Source organism: Dreissena polymorpha, chromosome 10 (genome assembly GCF_020536995.1).
Source record: "Dreissena polymorpha isolate Duluth1 chromosome 10, UMN_Dpol_1.0, whole genome shotgun sequence".
In the NCBI taxonomy this organism is placed as follows: Eukaryota; Metazoa; Mollusca; class Bivalvia; order Myida; family Dreissenidae; genus Dreissena; species Dreissena polymorpha.
The window spans coordinates 42,749,492-42,769,524 of NC_068364.1; the positions used below are offsets into that span (position 1 = coordinate 42,749,492).

The following is a 20,033-nucleotide window of genomic DNA, read 5'->3' on the forward strand; positions in this document are numbered from 1 at the left end:
TGTTTATAGTCATCTTCATCAAGCATTCACATTATGATGATTTCAGACATCAGCGGTGTTGTTTATCTTTGGACTTGTGCCACTCGGAACACAACAAAATCATCCTAAGGATAAAATACATCTTAAAATTAAAAATATGTGAAAAGCTGGGGCGAATCTTTTCATCTGTTAGCCTTATTTGAGAAGCATGAACTAATATAAGAAGTTATAAAATACAAGTTCATGCATTTGTACTTGTATACGCATTTAATAAGGCGAATGTTGATCGTGGGGAGAACTTTTCAAAAAATTGAAACAAGAAATATCGTTAAAAATGTGAAATAACAGTGAACAAAAGTCTTGTATTTTAAGTTCAAAATACACATTTAAAACAGTATGAGTTCTCAAACCCTTATGATATATAAACATTTACCTGTACATGTTTTATAAACGATACAAAATATATATTTTATTGAACATAAACATTATATATACCATGTATGGTTGATTTAGTAATCATGCCACTAGAGGGCCATTTTGGCCCTTAAGCGCAGTTGTTGAAGAATTCACCTGATAAAAGGTAAGCACTTAGCAAAGATTGATAGTATACATGCCCCCACATTCCACTCTTGTTCTCTCCACCTATGTTAAACAGTAAACATTCCGCATGTGTCTCCCTTGATAAAAAACATATCTTACGTTTAAGTGGAGGCCACTGAAAACCTCACATCAGTTAGAAATTCTAATCGGTTAACGATTCTTTTGTCGGAAACAGTACAGTATCTCGTGATGCAAAAAAACAACACAATTGAAAAATTCAAACGTACGGGTATAAACAAAATGGAGTTATTATGAACAATCATGCAAACGTGTATTAGCAATATTAGTTTTATACATACATAACATTTTGACTTATAACATATAATTAACATTCGTTTCATATGCTGTCTGATTGATAACAAGAAAGTAAAAACTGCGTAGGAAAACACGCAAACCAAAATATCAAATGCTACATTTGACCTAACAATTATTAATAACTATTCAATATGGATTGTGTGAAATGCTCAATAAAGGTCAAGGCTTTTTTGAATTATCTCTTGTTATCATTTTTATTTCCGTAAACGCCTTTTTGACGTAAAAGCAATTGTATGCGTCAAACATAATAGCTCAATGCTGTTTCGTATAATTGTCACTATGCCTATATTCAACTTTTGAACGTTTAAGTGATCCAATGCATTAAACCATTAATAGTTCAATGCTGTTTCGTAGAATTTTCACTTATTATGCCTATATTGCCCTTTTGAACGTTCGAGTAATTTAAGGCGTCGCACGATTGACAGCCCAATTGTGTATCGTAAAATTGTCACTTATAATGCCGTTCATTGTGTACACAATACTTTTTTGCTGAATGTTCCATCTCATATGCGAATGGTTCTAATGCTGACATTTGGTCGGCGGATTTGATACTGCAACATAAAAGACGATGTTCCTGCATTTTGATAAAAAATTTAGTATGAATTCCAGAAATACATAAACTTGTCCATAAAACAAAACGCATTTTAATCAATAAATAAAAAATTATATCATTTGATGTATTATTAAATTTTCGGTTGTATTAATGGGAACAGCGAGGTAAAAACACTTCGTGAAATGCGGTAAACAAGAGAAAACCTTTTGTGTCATTAAACTCTTTTATATTAGCGATTAAGCAAACACTCGAACACAATGTTAACAATGAAATATTCATTCTAATCTAAAACCGACAAGGCTTTGTTTTGACAACCCCAATTTGGTTGACCCAGTTGTTACAGTATTCAAATAGGGCAATGTCGCAATGATTAGCAACTGGTATATTTCCATAAAGTAAGCACCAAGCGCTAAAAGTCGCACTTTGTTACTATTTTAACGATCACAATTCCAGTAGCAGAGGAAATAAAAGACGGATCATGTGCAATTATTAATGACCCAAAACACATCAGTTTTGATGTTGCTCGGTAAAACCGAGGACATTTACTTACATTTGAAGATAAAAACATTTGAATATGTACTTATCAGTTCTATTCACAATTATTTAAAACGACTGACGGACATGTCATTCCATTTCTTTTTGCATATGTTGAAAGATTCTTTTTCTCTAATAGGCGATTTGTGATCATAGAACATAATGTGTTTTTTGCAAATCAACCAATTATATAGCTTATGTATATAATGCGTCCACTTTGATTTTCGGAGCTGAGTCTAATGCACATTTTTATGTTTAATTTCATGTGCAACTGTGCCAAGTAAGGTTCGTTTCCTATTGTCTTACTTGTATCTGGAAAATAACTGATTCCCATATTACCTTCGTCTCGGTGTCAATATAGTCATACATGCTCCTTCCGTTCTGTGCGTTGTCCTCTGACGCAGACGAGTACACGGATGACTGACGCTGTCGACCGTGGTCACGTGGCTGATTTGGCTGGTAGATGTACATCTACGTATGGAGAACTTCATATGATTAAACAAGGACAATTCTATCGGCGAAAATACAACAGGGCGCTGCTATAAATCATCGTGGGATACATGTACAATTTGTTTATATTATCGAATCATTTACTTAATCCATTGTTTTATGAGTGTTGTCAGAACAGTCTATTCATAACTCATTGAATGTTCAAGATATTATTGTGGGACAGCCGGACGATTTTGGGCAAATAGTCGGGTTTCAATAATGTTTTTGTTGGTTTCGATCTGTTCATAAGCAAACACATTTAGTGTCAAATTCTTCTCGAAATATTTTGTGAACATTAACAAATTATCTGTTGCCGATAAATGTACATGAATGCAATATCACGTGCTAGCGAGAACGCATTTTGTCAAAACCAGATTGGTCCAGTTAACTGTATGCATATACAATTGTTATTTTAGATATCGGTATAAATACAGACTTAAGCATCATGTTTGCCCCGTGTGACATCAAGATTTCCTTGACAGAAAACCGAAACAATCACTCTATGCATACAATTGTTATCGTACATACCGGTTCATATAGTGACCTAAACATCCTGTTTACCCCGTGTGGCATCAAGAACTACTTGACAGAAAACATAAACAATACGTTATCAAATATTTATCTACCTGCTCGTCAGATTAATGATGCGCGTAAGCAATTTATATGAATTCATCTGTTGTACATTTAGAAAAGCAAGAGGAACCTGGTCTTTCTTTCACGCTCGCCCGAAAAACCGTACCTCAGATGTTTGATAATTGAGACGCCTGGTTTGGGGCTACGTGTTACGTCAGGGGCATACATTGAACAAACTTCAATAAAAAAAGGTCCAATATAAGATGCTCTGTTCCAATAACTACTCATCTGGCCTTTTATGATACATGAAAGTCTTGATCACCTTGTCGTTATTTGAACAACCTTTGTCCAGGACCACTATGTCATATAGCAAATATCAATGCTCAATCTTTGTGGTTTCATAGATGATTTTAAAAGTTGTTTTTGCTATATAAGTATCACTCTCTATATATATCATAGAATCCACGGCTTTAATTAGTTTCGACACTGATGTAAAGATACTTTAAAGGAGACCACAATGTGAAGTAACATAGAAATTAATTTTACACAAGCATATTTTAGGAGAGTCTCCATATACAAGCTATGCAAAACTTGTGAACCGGAGACTTTGCAAGTTTTGATTCCAGAGACGATATTTGAATGTGTTTATAGGATATCTACATGATTCTACATACAAAACATGAAATCATTTGACTTTGCCGTTTTAGACAATACATATTTAAATGTTTTTCATAAATAATGTATCTCAACCTGTTGATTCCGTTTGAGGTTTGCAACTTTTATTCCCTGTTACGTAATTTGAACAAACTTTGTAGTGACCCCCTATGAATTATGATGTTACATACCACATATTGACCCCTTGGGCTTTAGATAATCAGACAAGAAGATGATTTAAAAGGTTTTTCCTATACAAGTCTATGTCAAACTGGTGACCCCAGGACAACGCAACTTTTGACCACAAGAGAATAATTCGAAGACGTTTTATGGACGACGGTCAAATTATGTTACATACCCAAATATCAAACATCTGGGCTTTGCGAATTTGAACAAGTTTTTCAGTATTTAAACCCATTTTAGGACCGCGTGACCTACATATTCCACTGACTGGAATGAGTGAGAGCATAAACATACTAGGCTAGAAATAAACACCGTTTAAGAACATAATATTCACATTAATTAATGCGTAAATAGCATATAATCGAGTTAAGATGATTTTTATTTGTTGCATGAATAGCAGAACAACTCATTGCGCAACAAGTGATGCTCATTAATGCATCGATTAACTAAGACCGAGTTTTTTACCTGTAGGTTAAATGAAGTAGTTCCGAAGTATAAACTTTATTCTGTGGAAAACCTAAAAGCATGAGAATGATAAAAAAAGGAGACATCACCTCATTGCCTTTCTCGTCCCTTGTGACTTTGTGTTGCATGCCATTCAGTACCTTTGTTTCCTCTGACCTTTTGAGGTCACCAATTAAGTTGAAGGCGCCTCTTTTGATGTGTGCTGCCTTGTAAACTTCTCGTAACTGTTCTCGGATTGTGTCCGACTTGATCTTTTTAGGTTATCTAGCGCAATGTCTTCTCCGCTGTAGAGAAAAACTCACGCATATTTGTATAGCAAATATTATTTAAGTATTTCAATAAACTAAAATGAACGAATGTCATTATATATTGTAAATCGAACCAATCCGCACATTTTTGTAGATCAACGGTATACTTTACTTAGCTTCAATATGAATCAAACTTTATACTTTACGTATCACATTTTGATAAATCTGTTTGCATGTAGAGATAACGGCTTTTTACTGTACAAACTTTACGTATTACTGGTCAATGCCAATGAAATAGTCAATGGCAGATTGCAAATAAAAGTTAATACTAAAATTATAATGTCAAGCTTTTTTTAAGTAAAACCAAATCATAAGACAAAAACAAGAGCTTTTTAAAACAGCAAATTTATCCTCAGCTTTGATTATGAGCCACCATTATGCCTGGGCAAGTGCTGTATTTTTCCGCTAATTCGATTGACCATTCCCTTCATTTGTGTGATGAACCTAATCTTTGTTTTAGGTATTCAGGTTGATTATTTTGCTACTTTTTGCTACTTTCCATCAAGTTTTTTTTTATATAATGAAAACTATATATCAAAAAAGAAGATTGTTGTCATTACATATGTTGTTTTTTTAAAGTAGGTAATAACTTATGTAGTGTAAAGAAAAAAAAGGAAGATAAACCGACCTACCCTCCTAATATTTGAAGCGATTTAAGTGGACACTACTATTGTTTTGCCTGAAGGAAATAGCACATTTATCGTTTACTGACAAACCATTGCACTATATAATAAATCATTAACATGGAAAAAACTTTCGTCTGCATCCATTACTTCCTTTTCCCTCAGCCTGTATACAAGACACGCGATGACCACCGTCGCAGCGATCACTACAACCCCTCCGCGCTGGCTGCTATGGAAATGATATACTTGGACTCCAGTCGTAGTCTCTCCACCCTCACTTCGCAATGTTTACCACTAAAGACATGTGTGTCACTTTCGTCGCATCTAGGGGTACGAGAGACTGGTTCTGTTTTCGAAATTAATCAGTGAAACACGCGAGTGTCGAAATATTTTTTATCATTTAGATTAAAGCGGTAGCAGTTGAAATAAAGGCTTATACACTCATGGCTATTGGTTCCCCGCTATTGTAACAATTTGAAAGCCTTTATTAGTTGGGATCGTTACACGTTAATGTAGTGGCAGCCATTCAATAATCGCTCAATCAGGTTGGGGAATATATAGAAAATGTATTTTGTACCAATATAGGAATATTCCATTTTACGGTAAAACATTCTTATATTTAGCACTTGTAATAGAAATTTTATATGTTTACATTCACAATCTATATTAAGAGTTTATTTTGTTTGCTTTGAAGCTGTTTGTGTATTATAAATGTATGATACAAATTAAGATGACAGACATTTTGAAACAATGCAAAATTTAGCAACAGATGACATAGCATGGTTTTACCTGCACGCGGTTGACTGCGTTTTTTTGGTCGAAAAAACAAGAACCATATTCGCCACAACTGATGGCCCCGGGCTGACCACATGGTTGAACACATAGTATGTTGCCAGAATCACATTGTGTTGCGTCATTCTTACCACATGGGCTCTGAACAAACTGGCATCCCGAGTTATTTGCGGCTGGGAAAACGTCAATAGCACGGTTATTATATCAATGTAACGTTTAAGTAACATGAATGTTATATGTTATAATAGTAACAAAAACTTAAACCATCACACTTTTGTAAGTAACGGCATGTGTCGATTATATCGATTTTACTAACTATTTTAAGTTTGGCGTATTATGCGTCACGCTTCTTTGTTTGTCTGATTTAGTAGGCTTCATAAACAAATCGAATTTTTTATGAGATGACTGTTACGTTACGTGTTAATGTTCAATTAAAATAAGATAGTTTGCAGTTTCATTTAAATATGAATAAATACCATATCATAATAGTCACTGAAACACAAAAAACGTAACGACCACCACTTATAAGTGACATTTCATGAGAAGGTACCTTGTTGGAAAACGGCCTTGATGGCATCCTCCTTTATTTCCACTAGGTAGCTGGTGTTACCGAAAGTGACGTTTAATTCTTTATCAACACCATGATTTTTCTCCGCTTCTTCGGCAAAATTAGTTCCTTGAAACACAACCTCGTAGTGGCAAACGACACTACCATTTCTATACAAAACAAAATAATTCGTTTCAAATGATGTATTGTTATACATAATAGCATACGGGTTTTAAAATGCATGCCAAAGTGTTCATGATGCCCAACCACCAAAGAAAAGATACAACAAAACTAGTTGTTTTCAGAAAAACAGCGTTTAAACATTATTTATATGCCTCAAACAAAGTTTCGCACAGTTGTTAACTTTTGTATAATGATCAACATATTTACAGTTTAACACACTAGGCAATTAACAAAAAAGTGAACAATGGTTGTATTTACAAATTTGTGATTACATAATTTATAATTGCTAACACTGTTTGCAATATAAACCACATAGGCGGTTGTGATTCCTCTATATATGTTTTATCTGTGCAGCATTTATAACCAATACCTGTTTAACAATAGGACTTCATATTTGGTATGCTTCATGTTGCATTTTTGTTCTTTCTAAGTTTATGTTCTTATATTATAAAAATAGTACCGTTACTCACGTGAAATTTTGGAATCCGTTGATATCTTTGAACTTTTCTGTCAGCTAAAAAGACACACATACTTTCATACAATTGATATTATTCTAAATCTAATTAATATATTCACATCACTGCATGTGCTGTTCACGTATATAGCATATGTATTTTGAAAAGTAATTGAGATGCAATAATTTAATTTAGATAAGTGGAGCAGTGTTACTGGATGTATTATTATTAGTATTATTATTAATATTAGAACACTTGTCTGATAAGTCATAATATAAAAGCGATGTATACATTACCGCTGTTCGCAATTGTGTTTGATATTCCATAAATTTTGCCGATTTTGTGTTTGCTAATTCTTCCGAGAAGTTGACTTCGATCTTAGCCTGAAGAAGCACTGCAATTTTTACATCAGCTGAAAATATTCAACGTACGTGAACGTCACCTGGGATTAGTTAAAGATTTCGTATATAATAGAATGAACGCATTAGGAGCGTACAGATACACACACGTGTATAAAATTATCAAAAGACAATTCCTGTGACGATTTTATTTCTTTGATCTGTGGCTAGTTCGTGTATTAGTCTGTTAACATTAAGATATAAACATCTACGATACAACATTAATAAAGATTAATGGTTTCACCTGTTCATAAACATAACACAATCAATTTCGCACATAAATGTTACTTAAAGTTTCATTTAAGTGCAATCAAAGATTTATTTCATATAGAAGCTTTGTAAATGCCTGCACAAATGTAGCATTATACGTTCACCTAGTATCATCGTCAAGCTAAATGACCTACTGACTCTGAGTGTTGCAAAGCTGACGCAAATGTCTGAACCAACGCTAAATGTCCCCCAAACTCCTGACGCTATAAGTCGCAACTGTAACGCTAAGTGTCTCAACACATTGTTTTGCCGATTATTTTTGTAACATAACCACTAAAAAGGCGCATTCCCTTAGGCTACCCCGTTTTTCTTGGGATAGCGTGATGTCTGTCATCCGAGCGTGCATGGGTCAACTTTTTAAACAGAACTTCGCCCTAAAGGCTCCTTTAAAGGTACATGGATGCAAATAGATACATTTTGAAAAACACTGTAAACTAAAATAATATTTTGAGTTTAAGAAAACCGCGACATAACACTACAAAATATAGTTCGCTTATTACTATATTTATTTTGTTTCTTTAGCATTTAATTTAAAAAAAGATATAAGTAAATTTCAAATAATTGAGTCCGGGGGATGGTGTTCAGTTTCTACCAGAAGAGCATAACTTGAAGACATCAATACAATGTTAAATACCAAATCTTAAACCTCTTGGCAATGCAATTTCGTTGTAAAAGATTTTATTTTATTTTTAAAACGCCTTTGTAGCCCGGGGGGGTTCCATGATATAATTGATCAACGAACCGGAACGATTTTGCTACGATGTTACAAAACAAGATTAAACCTTTGGGCCATGCAGTGTCAGAGGTGATTTTTAAAGTTTTTATGTTCAAAACCCATTTTGGACCTATGTCCTTCTTGATCATCAAACCGGGATCATAAAACCCTTTTCAAGACCGACTACGGAACATTAATCAAATTTTCGTTTATTTTTGCCCACATGTTCAGTAGGAGATGGCGTTTGAAAAAAGTGGACGCACACACGGATGAACTAACGGACGAACGATGTACATCGTGGTATCTTAATGGCTCGCCAAGAGATGGTTGTGCTCAGGTGAGCTAAAAAGATTCGAGTACTGTATCTCACATGATATCTCCTTGACATACTTTCTGGATTAAAAGATAATGTCGATAATAGTATTCAATATACAAAGTGTTTGTTGCCGTAGTCGTAAATAGATAACATAACACAACTTACACATAATAGTAAGACAGGAATGAAGTTCTAGTAGTACTCATTGACATCTATAAGTTATGATTCTTGTTAGTTTGAAATCCATACCAATCAGCCAAACAATATTCACCTGTCTAATCCAAAAGATTAACTTGATAAACATTATCTGTATAATTATAAACATATTGGTATCATTGAAGATGTATCGCTCTGGAATATCTAATTATCGCCTTCACGAGTTTTCGCGATTTCATATATTAGTTCAAATATGAATATAAAGGAGTGCGACATTTATCATTGACACTGCGGCTTATTTCGTCACTTATTTGTTGCTACATATTAATTTTGCGTTACATTTTAATTATATAGCGTCACACGGTTTTGCGACATGTAACGTTGGTAACAACATTTTTTGTCAGATTACAGCATTTAAAGTCAAACGTTTAGTGCGACATTTAACCTTGCAACATACGTTAAATATGCGGTGAATAAAATAACAGGATCATACCGATTCTATGGGTTTCCACGGTACCGTCACACCGACATTTTCCATTAGTCCAAAACCCAATATTTTCATCGGAAGACCTCCTTCTTCTTTTCAGTGCCAGACTCCCTGTTGTGTTTGGAGTGGTTGTTGTGTTTTGTGCGGCTGTTGATTTTGTTGCGGTTGTTGTGTTATGTGCGGCTGTTGATATTGGTGCGGTTGTTGTGTTATGTGCAGCTGTTGATATTGGTGCGGTTGTTGTGTTATGTGCGGCAGTTGATTTTGGTGCGGTTGTTGTGTTATATGGGGCTGTTGATATTAGTGCGGTTGTTGTATTATATGCGGCTGTTGATATTGGTGCGGTTGTTGTGTAATGTGCGGCTGTTGATATTGGTGCGGTTGTTGTGTTATGCGCGGCTGTTGATATTGGTGCGGTTGTTGTGTTATGTGCGGCTGTTGATTTTGGTGCGGTTGTTGTGTCTTGTTCTGCTGTTGATATTGGTGCGGTTGTTGTGTTATGGATGCAAATAGATACATTTTGAAAAACACTGTTAACTAAAATAATATTTTGAGTTTAAGAAAACCGCGACATAACACTACAAAATATAGTTCGCTTATTACTATATTTATTTTGTTTCTTTAGCATTTAATTTAAAAAAAGATATAAGTAAATTTCAAATAATTGAGTCCGGGGGATGGTGTTCAGTTTCTACCAGAAGAGCATAACTTGAATACATCAATACAATGTTAAATACCAAATCTTAAACCTCTTGGCAATGCAATTTCGTTGTAAAAGATTTTATTTTATTTTTAAAACGCCTTTGTAGCCCGGGGGAGGGTCCATGATATAATTGATCAACGAACCGGAACGATTTTGCTACGATGTTACAAAACAAGATTAAACCTTTGGGCCATGCAGTGTCAGAGGTGATTTTTAAAGTTTTTATGTTCAAAACCCATTTTGGACCTATGTCCTTCTTGATCATCAAACCGGGATCATAAAACCCTTTTCAAGACCGACTACGGAACATTAATCAAATTTTCGTTTATTTTTGCCCACATGTTCAGTAGGAGATGGCGTTTGAAAAAAGTGGACGCACACACGGATGAACTAACGGACGAACGATGTACATCGTGGTATCTTAATGGCTCGCCAAGAGATGGTTGTGCTCAGGTGAGCTAAAAAGATTCGAGTACTGTATCTCACATGATATCTCCTTGACATACTTTCTGGATTAAAAGATAATGTCGATAATAGTATTCAATATACAAAGTGTTTGTTGCCGTAGTCGTAAATAGATAACATAACACAACTTACACATAATAGTAAGACAGGAATGAGGTTCTAGTAGTACTCATTGACATCTATAAGTTATGATTCTTGTTAGTTTGAAATCCATACCAATCAGCCAAACAATATTCACCTGTCTAATCCAAAAGATTAACTTGATAAACATTATCTGTATAATTATAAACATATTGGTATCATTGAAGATGTATCGCTCTGGAATATCTAATTATCGCCTTCACGAGTTTTCGCGATTTCATATATTAGTTCAAATATGAATATAAAGGAGTGCGACATTTATCATTGACACTGCGGCTTATTTCGTCACTTATTTGTTGCTACATATTAATTTTGCGTTACATTTTAATTATATAGCGTCACACGGTTTTGCGACATGTAACGTTGGTAACAACATTTTTTGTCAGATTACAGCATTTAAAGTCAAACGTTTAGTGCGACATTTAACCTTGCAACATACGTTAAATATGCGGTGAATAAAATAAATAACAGGATCATACCGATTCTATGGGTTTCCACGGTACCGTCACACCGACATTTTCCATTAGTCCAAAACCCAATATTTTCATCGGAAGACCTCCTTCTTCTTTTCAGTGCCAGACTCCCTGTTGTGTTTGGAGTGGTTGTTGTGTTTTGTGCGGCTGTTGATTTTGTTGCGGTTGTTGTGTTATGTGCGGCTGTTGATTTTGTTGCGGTTGTTGTGTTATGTGCGGCTGTTGATTTTGGAGCGGTTGTTGTGTTATGTGCGGCTGTTGATATTGGTGCGGTTGTTGTGTTATGTGTGGCTGTTGATATTGTTGCGGTTGTTGTGTTATGTGCGGCTGTTGATATTGGTGCGGTTGTTGTGTTATGTGGGGCTGCTGATATTGGTGCGGTTGTTGTGTTATATGCGGGTGTTGATATTGGTGCGGTTGTTGTGTTATGTGCGGCTGTTAATATTGTTGCGGTTGTTGTGTTATGTACGGCTGTTGATATTGGTGCGGTGGTTGTGTTATGTGCGGCTGTTGATTTTGGTGCGGTTGTTGTGTTTTGTGCGGCTGTTGATATTGGTGCGGTTGTTGTGTTATGTGCGGCTGTTGATTTTGGTGCGGTTGTTGTGTTATGTGCGGCTGTTGATTTTGTTGCGGTTGTTGTGTTATGTGCGGCTGTTGATATTGGTGCGGTTGTTGTGTTATGTGGGGCTGCTGATATTGGTGCGGTTGTTGTGTTATATTTGGCTGTTGATATTGGTGCGGTTGCTGTGTTATGTGCGGCTGTTGATATTGGTGCGGTTGTTGTTTTATGTGCGGCTGTTGATAATGGTGCGGTTATTGTGTTATGTGCGGCTGTTGATTTTGGTGCGGTTGTTGTGTTTTGTGCGGCTGTTGATATTGGTGCGGTTGTTGTGTTATGTGCGGCTGTTGATTTTGTTGCGGTTGTTGTGTTATGTGCGGCTGTTGATATTGGTGCGGTTGTTGTGTTATGTGCGGCTATTGATATTGGTGCGGTTGTTGTGTTATATGCAGCTGTCAATATTGGTGCGGTTGTTGTGTTATGTGGGGCTGCTGATATTGGTGCGGTTGTTGTGTTATATGCGGCTGTTGATATTGGTGCGGTTGCTGTGTTATGTGCGGCTGTTGATATTGGTGCGGTTGTTGTGTTATGTGCGGCTGATGATAATGGTGCGGTTGTTGTGTTATGTGCGGCTGTTGATTTTGGTGCGGTTGTTGTGTTTTGTGCGGCTGTTGATATTGGTGCGGTTGTTGTGTTATGTGCGGCTGTTGATTTTGTTGCGGTTGTTGTGTTATGTGCGGCTGTTGATATTGGTGCGGTTGTTGTGTTATGTGCGGCTATTGATATTGGTGCAGTTGTTGTGTTATATGCAGCTGTCAATATTGGTGCGGTTGTTGTGTTATGTGCGGCTGTTGATTTTGTTGCGGTTGTTGTGTTATGCGCGGCTGTTGATTTTGGTGCGGTTGTTGTGTTATGTGCGGCTGTTGATATTGGTGCGGTTGTTGTGTTATGTGCGGCTGTTGTTTCTGGTGCGGTTGTTGTGTTATGTGCGGCTGTTGATATTGATGCGGTTGTTTTGCTATGTGCGGCTGTTGATATTGGTGCGGTTGTTGGGTTATGTGCGGCTGTTGATTTTGGTGCGGTTGTTGTATTATGTGCTTCTGTCGATATTGGTGCGGTTGTTGTGTTATGTGCGGGTGTTGATATTGGTGCGGTTGTTGTGCTTTGTGCGGCTTTTGATATTGGTGCGCTTGTTGTGTTTTGTGCGGCTGTTTATATTGGTGCGGTTGTTGTGCTATGTGCGGCTGTTGATTGTGTTGCGGTTGTTGTGTTATGTGCGGCTGTAGATATTTGTGCGGTTGTTGTGTTATGTGCGGCTGTTGCTATTGGTGCGTTTGTTGTGTTATGTTCGGTTGTTGATATTGGTGCTGTTGTTGTGTTATGTGCGGCTGTTGATATTGGTGCGGTTGTTGTGTTTTGTGCGTCTGTTGATTTTTGTGCGGTTGTTGTGTCAAGAGCGGCTGTTGATATCGGAGCGGTTGTTGTGTTATGTGCGGCTGTTGATATTGGTGCGGTTGTTGTGTTATATGCGGGTGTTGATATTGGTGCGGTTGTTGTGTTATGTGCGGGTGTTGCTATCGGTGCGATTGTTGGGTTTTGTGCGGCTGTTGATATTGGTGTGGTTGTTGTGTTATGTGCGGCTGTTAATATTGGTGCGGTTGTTGTGTTATGTGCGGCTGTTAATAATGGTGCGGTTGTTGTGTTTTGTGCGGCTGTTGATATTGTTGCGGTTGTTGTGTTATGTGCGGCGGTTGATTTTGGTGCGGTTGTTGTGTTATGTGGGGCTGTTGATATTGGTGCGGTTGTTGTGTTATGTACGGCTGTTGATATTGGTGCGGTTGTTGTGTTATGTGCGGCTATTGATATTGGTGCGGTTGTTGTGTTATATGCAGCTGTCAATATTGGTGCGGTTGTTGTGTTATGTGGGGCTGCTGATATTGGTGCGGTTGTTGTGTTATATGCGGCTGTTGATATTGGTGCGGTTGCTGTGTTATGTGCGGCTGTTGATATTGGTGCGGTTGTTGTGTTATGTGCGGCTGTTGATAATGGTGCGATTGTTGTGTTATGTGCGGCTGTTGATTTTGGTGCGGTTGTTGTGTTTTGTGCGGCTGTTGATATTGGTGCGGTTGTTGTGTTATGTGCGGCTGTTGATTTTGTTGCGGTTGTTGTGTTATGTGCGGCTGTTGATATTGGTGCGGTTGTTGTGTTATGTGCGGCTATTGATATTGGTGCAGTTGTTGTGTTATATGCAGCTGTCAATATTGGTGCGGTTGTTGTGTTATGTGCGGCTGTTGATTTTGTTGCGGTTGTTGTGTTATGCGCGGCTGTTGATTTTGGTGCGGTTGTTGTGTTATGTGCGGCTGTTGATATTGGTGCGGTTGTTGTGTTATGTGCGGCTGTTGTTTCTGGTGCGGTTGTTGTGTTATGTGCGGCTGTTGAAATTGATGCGGTTGTTTTGCTATGTGCGGCTGTTGATATTGGTGCGGTTGTTGTGTTATGTGCGGCTGTTGATTTTGGTGCGGTTGTTGTATTATGTGCGTCTGTCGATATTGGTGCGGTTGTTGTGTTATGTGCGGGTGTTGATATTGGTGCGGTTGTTGTGCTTTGTGCGGCTTTTGATATTGGTGCGCTTGTTGTGTTTTGTGCGGCTGTTTATATTGGTGCGGTTGTTGTGTTATGTGCGGCTGTTGATTGTGTTGCGGTTGTTGTGTTATGTGCGGCTGTAGATATTTGTGCGGTTGTTGTGTTATGTGCGGCTGTTGCTATTGGTGCGTTTGTTGTGTTATGTTCGGTTGTTGATATTGGTGCTGTTGTTGTGTTATGTGCGGCTGTTGATATTGGTGCGGTTGTTGTGTTTTGTGCGTCTGTTGATTTTTGTGCGGTTGTTGTGTCAAGAGCGGCTGTTGATATCGGAGCGGTTGTTGTGTTATGTGCGGCTGTTGATATTGGTGCGGTTGTTGTGTTATGTGGGGCTGTTGATATTGGTACGGTTGTTGTGTTATATGCGGGTGTTGATATTGGTGCGGTTGTTGTGTTATGTGCGGGTGTTGCTATCGGTGCGATTGTTGGGTTTTGTGCGGCTGTTGATATTGGTGTGGTTGTTGTGTTATGTGCGGCTGTTAATATTGGTGCGGTTGTTGTGTTATGTGCGGCTGTTAATAATGGTGCGGTTGTTGTGTTTTGTGCGGCTGTTGATATTGCTGCGGTTGTTGTGTTATGTGCGGCGGTTGATTTTGGTGCGGTTGTTGTGTTATGTGGGGCTGTTGATATTGGTGCGGTTGTTGTGTTATGTACGGCTGTTGATATTGGTGCGGTTGTTGTGTTATGTGCGGCAGTTGATTTTGGTGCGGTTGTTGTGTTATATGGGGCTGTTGATATTAGTGCGGTTGTTGTATTATATGCGGCTGTTGATATTGGTGCGGTTGTTGTGTAATGTGTGGCTGTTGATATTGGTGCGGTTGTTGTGTTATGTAGGGCTGTTGATAATGGTGCGGTTATTGTGTTATATGCGGCTGTTGATATTGGTGCGGTTGTTGTGTTATGTGCGGCTGTTGATATTGGTGCGGTTGTTGTGTCTTGTTCTGCTGTTGATATTGGTGCGGTTGATGTGTTTTGTGCGGCTGTTGATATTTGTGCGGTTGTTGTGGTATGTGCGGCTGTTGATATTGGTGCGGTTGTTGTGTTATGTGCAGCTGTTGATATTGGTGCGGTTGTTGTGTTATGTGGGGCTGTTGATATTGGTGCGGTTATTTTGTTTTGTGCGGCTTTTGATTTTGGTGCGGTTGTTGTGTTATGTGCGGCTGTTGATTTTGGTGCAGTTGTTGTGTTATGTGCGGCTGTTGATATTGGTGCGGTTATTGTGTTATGTGCGGCTGTTGATATTGGTGCGGTTGTTGTGTTATGTGCGGCTGTTGATATTGGTGCGGTTGTTGTGTTATGTGCGGCTGTTAATATTGGTGCGGTTGTTGTGTTATGTGCGGCTGTTGATTTTGTTGCGGTTGTTGTGTTATGTGCGGCTGTTGATAATGGTGCGGTTGTTGTGTTATGTGCGGCTGTTGATTTTGGTGCGGTTGTTGTGTTTTGTGCGGCTGTTGATATTGGTGCGGTTGTTGTGTTATGTGCGGCTGTTGATTTTGTTGCGGTTGTTGTGTTATGTGCGGCTGTTGATATTGGTGCGGTTGTTGTGTTATGTGCGGCTATTGATATTGGTGCAGTTGTTGTGTTATATGCAGCTGTCAATATTGGTGCGGTTGTTGTGTTATGTGCGGCTGTTGATTTTGTTGCGGTTGTTGTGTTATGCGCGGCTGTTGATTTTGGTGCGGTTGTTGTGTTATGTGCGGCTGTTGATATTGGTGCGGTTGTTGTGTTATGTGCGGCTGTTGTTTCTGGTGCGGTTGTTGTGTTATGTGCGGCTGTTGATATTGATGCGGTTGTTTTGCTATGTGCGGCTGTTGATATTGGTGCGGTTGTTGTGTTATGTGCGGCTGTTGATTTTGGTGCGGTTGTTGTATTATGTGCGTCTGTCGATATTGGTGCGGTTGTTGTGTTATGTGCGGGTGTTGATATTGGTGCGGTTGTTGTGCTTTGTGCGGCTTTTGATATTGGTGCGCTTGTTGTGTTTTGTGCGGCTGTTTATATTGGTGCGGTTGTTGTGTTATGTGCGGCTGTTGATTGTGTTGCGGTTGTTGTGTTATGTGCGGCTGTAGATATTTGTGCGGTTGTTGTGTTATGTGCGGCTGTTGCTATTGGTGCGTTTATTGTGTTATGTTCGGTTGTTGATATTGGTGCTGTTGTTGTGTTATGTGCGGCTGTTGATATTGGTGCGGTTGTTGTGTTTTGTGCGTCTGTTGATTTTAGTGCGGTTGTTGTGTCAAGAGCGGCTGTTGATATCGGAGCGGTTGTTGTGTTATGTGCGGCTGTTGATATTGGTGCGGTTGTTGTGTTATGTGGGGCTGTTGATATTGGTGCGGTTGTTGTGTTATATGCGGGTGTTGATATTGGTGCGGTTGTTGTGTTATGTGCGGGTGTTGCTATCGGTGCGATTGTTGGGTTTTGTGCGGCTGTTGATATTGGTGTGGTTGTTGTGTTATGTGCGGCTGTTAATATTGGTGCGGTTGTTGTGTTATGTGCGGCTGTTAATAATGGTGCGGTTGTTGTGTTTTGTGCGGCTGTTGATATTGTTGCGGTTGTTGTGTTATGTGCGGCGGTTGATTTTGGTGCGGTTGTTGTGTTATGTGGGGCTGTTGATATTGTTGCGGTTGTTGTGTTATGTACGGCTGTTGATATTGGTGCGGTTGTTGTGTTATGTGCGGCAGTTGATTTTGGTGCGGTTGTTGTGTTATATGGGGCTGTTGATATTAGTGCGGTTGTTGTATTATATGCGGCTGTTGATATTGGTGCGGTTGTTGTGTAATGTGTGGCTGTTGATATTGGTGCGGTTGTTGTGTTATGTAGGGCTGTTGATAATGGTGCGGTTATTGTGTTATATGCGGCTGTTGATATTGTTGCGGTTGTTGTGTTATGTGCGGCTGTTGATATTGGTGCGGTTGTTGTGTCTTGTTCTGCTGTTGATATTGGTGCGGTTGATGTGTTTTGTGCGGCTGTTGATATTTGTGCGGTTGTTGTGTTATGTGCGGCTGTTGATATTGGTGCGGTTGTTGTGTTATGTGAAGCTGTTGATATTGGTGCGGTTGTTGTGTTATGTGGGGCTGTTGATATTGGTGCGGTTATTTTGTTTTGTGCGGCTGTTGATTTTGGTGCGGTTGTTGTGTTATGTGCGGCTGTTGATTTTGGTGCAGTTGTTGTGTTATGTGCGGCTGTTGATATTGGTGCGGTTGTTGTGTTATGTGCGGCTGTTGATATTGGTGCGGTTGTTGTGTTTTGTGCGGCTGTTGATATTGGTGCGGTTGTTGTGTTATGTGCGGCTGTTGATTTTGTTGCGGTTGTTGTGGTATGTGCGGCTGTTGATATTGGTGCGGTGGTTGTGTTATGTGCGGCTGTTGATATTGGTGCGGTTGTTGTGTTATGTGGGGCTGTTGATATTGGTGCGGTTATTGTGTTTTGTGCGGCTGTTGATTTTGGTGCGGTTGTTGTGTTATGTGCGGCTGTTGATTTTGGTGTAGTTGTTGTGTTATGTGCGGCTGTTGATATTGGTGCGGTTGTTGTGTTATGTGCGGCTGTTGATATTGGTGCGGTTGTTGTGTTATTTGCGGGTGTTGAAATTGGTGCGGTTGTTGTGTTTTGTGCGGCTTTTGATATTGGTGCGTTTGTTGTGTTTTGTGCGGCTGTTGATATTGTTGCGGTTGTTGTGTTATGTGCGGCTCTCGATTTTGGTTTGGTTGTTGTTTTATGTGCAGCTGTTGATATTGGTACGGTTGTTGTGTTATGTGCGGCTGTTGATTTTGGTGCGGTTGTTGTGTTTGGTACGAACATTGATGATGGCGTTATAATTGAAGAAGATGTTGTTGATACTGTTGGTGAACCTGTTGATATGTATTTATTTATTATCTTTTATGAAACAATGTCTACCATAACTTTGCGTCTCGATTAAAAAATATACGACATCGATGACGAGACATGTTAATATGTTTGGTCTGTCAAATTCAAATGTGTTATTTCTTCAATAAAAGCCAAAGCAAATAATATATAATTAATGTGAAATTCATATCTAAGGTTTTAAAACATTTATTTCATACCGTTTGTAGACACTGTTGAACACATACATACATCACCGTTTTTCAACGCTTCGACCATGTTTGTCATCATTACTGAAATATATGTTGTCTCTGTTTAACGTTGTGAATACAATGTATGGGAAACACGAACGGAGATATATATTATCTATTTTAGCGGTGCCAGTACATTTATGCATAGTACATGTACATATGAATGAATATTCTGATTACATTTCAAAAGTTGTGTTTAGATTTTTCTGAAACATCTCTTTGTGTACAAAAGGTTTTACTGTTTTTGCTCTATCAATAATGTATAATGTGTAAAATTCATGATAATGTGTACAATACCTGTCAGTACTATAACTGCTATACGGATGGTCATGTTATGCATCTGGAAACAAAAACAACACATACTGATTATTTTGTTCCAGGGAAACACCGCGAATCCGAAAATACCGGCATTATTTTGTTCATTAACATTAACTCAAACTTTTTTGTTCGGGTATAGTATTTGAAAAAAAAACTTCTTAACGATATTGAATCGTGTTATTCATCATTGCTGATCCCAGATTAATCCAGTCGAGCTTAAGGCAACTTAGTCTCAATTATGTCACCATACTTTCACCTGATAGGTCCACCAAATATTGCACTCCGTTGGTCTTCAGGTGTCTAATAAATCCATATTTGACATCATTAACGCTGTTCATGTATAAAATCAAATTCCTGACACTTTTATGAAATATAATGTTTATGTTTTTCTCATAACATTTAAACTGAATAAAAGTGTTGGAATATCTCTGTAAATAACTGTTAACTCCGTTTTCCTACATTTTGTTACGAAGTCTTCAGAATATTTTTTGAAAAGACAAATTAAGCATGTTTTAATATCAAGTATGTTAAAAACAATGTTTTATGTCTTTCTTTAGTAATATTTGTAAAATATATTAACTGTTAAAGATGATTTGCAGAGAAATGCCAAGATATTACTTCCTGGAAAAAATGGCGAACGCATTCTTTGTTTCCAGTTGGAACAAATAATAATTGACCTTGCTTTCATATTTATACCCGACCCGACCTGAAAATACCAGACCCGCAAAACGGTATCAGACCTGACTCCACAACAATTTGCTACCCGTTGCAACCCATATAATTTACTTCCTTTATAAACAACAATTGCAATCGAAGTTTTCGTTACGTTTTATAAACAGAAACATGACTTTTTTTAAATTAGTGATATGAATTATACAAACTGTATATTGAAAATAAACATTGTTGTTATTAATTAGTGTTGTAAATAATGAAAACTTAAATTATAACGTATTTTTACAAAGTAGAACGTATTCACTTACTTTTTTATTCAATTCTTTCCCAATTTCGGAAATCAAATAAAGTTACGACATTTTATTATCAATCTTGATTTCTC

At 38.0% G+C, this 20,033-nt stretch overlaps 2 protein-coding genes across 11 annotated transcripts in view; both read right to left on the bottom strand.

Annotated features, from left to right (window-relative positions):
* Nucleotides 1-20,033, bottom strand: part of LOC127847546 (mucin-5AC-like) — a 127,317-nt gene that overhangs the window by 69,489 nt on the left and 37,795 nt on the right. Inside the window, exons 7-13 of one of the 8 annotated variants that reach the window (XR_008034026.1) lie at nt 6,619-6,785; nt 6,066-6,241; nt 5,427-5,622; nt 4,435-4,629; nt 2,999-3,049; nt 2,321-2,452; nt 1,384-1,445 (exon numbers count right to left, since the gene is read on the bottom strand). The gene's annotated coding sequence lies outside the window, so the exon portion shown is untranslated. Of the gene's footprint in view, nt 1-549; nt 1,446-2,320; nt 2,453-2,998; nt 3,053-4,434; nt 4,630-5,426; nt 5,623-6,065; nt 6,242-6,618; nt 6,786-20,033 lie in introns of those variants that run through there. The other 7 variants (XR_008034025.1, XR_008034021.1, XR_008034023.1 and 4 more) reach the window with 7 other exon arrangements.
* LOC127847549 (uncharacterized) overlaps nt 16,434-20,033 on the bottom strand; it is a 72,326-nt gene continuing 68,726 nt past the window's right edge. For 2 of the 3 annotated variants that reach the window (XM_052379559.1, XM_052379558.1), the window contains exons 2-4: nt 18,959-19,001; nt 18,632-18,703; nt 16,434-18,418 (exon numbers count right to left, since the gene is read on the bottom strand). In XM_052379559.1, the coding sequence (XP_052235519.1) occupies nt 16,569-18,418; nt 18,632-18,703; nt 18,959-19,001 (1,965 nt within the window). In that variant the 3' untranslated portion in view covers nt 16,434-16,568. Of the gene's footprint in view, nt 18,419-18,631; nt 18,704-18,958; nt 19,294-20,033 lie in introns of those variants that run through there. The other variant, XM_052379557.1, reaches the window with a different exon arrangement.